General features: G+C 40.5%; 1 protein-coding gene across 1 annotated transcript; it reads right to left on the reverse strand.

Moving 5' to 3' along the window:
• Window positions 1–240: 240 nt before the first annotated feature.
• LOC128101594 (olfactory receptor 4B1-like) lies at window positions 241–1,167 on the reverse strand. The gene has a single exon (XM_052724847.1). It carries the CDS (start codon window positions 1,165–1,167, stop codon window positions 241–243), a length of 927 nt encoding a protein of 308 aa, XP_052580807.1.
• Window positions 1,168–2,125: the final 958 nt, after the last annotated feature.

Here is a 2,125-nt window from a genome sequence, read left to right on the forward strand (position 1 = left end):
GCAGGTATCAGGAAGATAATCAAGTTCCATAAATTTACAGAGGGGCAGCTCAGCACCGTGCTTGCATATAACACTAGGTTACCATGGAGTTTTGACCTATTAATAAGAGTCACAAAAGCAGCAATGTGATATCCTTATATCTGTGGCCACTGTTGTTTTTTTTTAATATCTCACAGAAAAGAAATCCATTTTAATGGTAAGTTACACTTTTTAAAATCATTCCCATCACTTAGCTCTCCTTCACTCCATCCCTAGGTTCTTTTTAACCCACAACTTCCTCATGGCATTTTTCACCTCTGAATTTCTGAGTGTGTAGATGATGGGGTTCAGCATGGGGGTGATGACCGTGTAGAACACAGCTACAAGTTTGTCTTCAGTGAAAGTGGAGGAAGGTCGCATGTAGAGGAAGATGGCTGGTCCAAAGAACAAGATGACCACAGTGATGTGAGAGGCACAGGTAGAGAGGGCCTTGCGTCTCCCCTCTGCTGAATGGTTCCTCAAGTTGACCAGAATGATGACATAGGAGGTCACCAGAACAAGGAAGGAACACAGAGCAATTAAGCCACTATTGGCCATTACAGTGACACTCTCCACAAATGTGTCAGTGCAGGCCAGCTTGAATAGTGGCTGGAGGTCACAAAAGTAGTGGTCAATCACATTGGGACCACAGAAGGGTAACTGAATAGTGATAAGAACCTGAATTAGAGAATGTAAAAAGCCCCCCAGCCAAGAAACACCCACCAGCATGTGACACACTTGGTGACTCATGATGTTCATGTAATGAAGAGGTTTGCAGATGGCCACATAGCGGTCATAGGCCATCACTACAAGCAAAAAGATCTCAGCAACACCCAAGAAATGGAAGAAGAATATCTGAGCCAGACAGCCCTTCAGGGAGATGGTTTTAACTTTAGCAAGTAAATCACTGATGAACTTAGGGACAACAGTGGAGGAGTAGCAGATCTCCACCAGGGACAAGTTGCTGAGGAAGATGTACATGGGGGAACGCAGACTCTTACTGACAGTGACCATTGCAACAATGAGGCCATTGCCCAGCACTGTGGCCAGGTACACAGGAAGGAACAGTGCAAAGCACACCTTCTGCACCTCTGGATCCTGGAAAAGGCCAATAATGATCAGTTCAGTCACGTTATTTGCCCTGGCCATGGCTTCAGTTCAGGAGTAATGGACATAAGGCAGGGAATGTCCTGAAATTTAAAAAAAAAAAAAATGTAGCACCAGTTTATACCATTTCCAGATGTCAGAGAAAGCAAACCACTTACTAACCACGCCTTTAGCCAATAAGTATTAATTCAGAATTCAACATGGCACTCTAACATTTTATGACATTATAATTTTCTTACTTTTATCACTGAAAAACAGAAATCCAGAGACATAATTACTCACCCATAACCACACAGAGGTCAATTCTGGGTCCAGAACCATTCCTTCTAGCTTTTGATACGTTGATGTTTATGACAACATATTCTGAATTTGGACAGCCATTCAAGCTAAGACCTATATTTGTACTTCTTATATTTTAATATGTATTCTCTTTTAATATCTCTTCTTCTTGGGCAATTCCCTTGGCCTACTTCTTCCCCTCTATTCTTTGTTTCTTTCTTCTGTGTCTCAAGAAGTATCCATTTTCTGTTGTATCAATATATTAATGCATGTGAAAATATGTCTCGCCAATAATCAAGTAAATTCCCATAAAATATAAAAGGAAACATGCATTTTTAAAAATCAATCAAGGCTTTTTACTTGGAAAGGTGATGAGCAGAAGAGAGATAACAAGTGCTAGTGTGAAAGTTATGGTTGGCCTCATATCCAGTTGTAAACATGAAGACCAGTACCACCACTCTAGAGAACAATCTGCCATCAAATTTCTGGACAGGTACTTCCATCAATGAGTAGCAAGGAAAGGCTAACGCTACACATAAGTATGGGGGGCAGTATATTGCAGCCATTTGAAACTGCCTTTAATAAATCTTCCCAAATTCTACATTCAAGAGTGCCATCTTGGTATCCTTATGTCAGTCAAGGTCACAGTATTTATATATTGTAAATTATCAAACACAATAAATCAGATTTATCATTATTAAGAAGACCCATTTGCAAGCAC

Source organism: Peromyscus californicus, unplaced genomic scaffold (assembly GCF_007827085.1).
Source record: "Peromyscus californicus insignis strain IS unplaced genomic scaffold, ASM782708v3 Scaffold_7__1_contigs__length_154581171, whole genome shotgun sequence".
Lineage (NCBI taxonomy): Eukaryota > Metazoa > Chordata > Mammalia > Rodentia > Cricetidae > Peromyscus > Peromyscus californicus.

Bases quoted from the DNA above. Each gene is read 5' to 3' on its own strand.
- LOC128101594 (XM_052724847.1), bottom strand. From the start codon at position 1,167: ATGGCCAGGGCAAATAACGTGACTGAACTGATCATTATTGGCCTTTTC.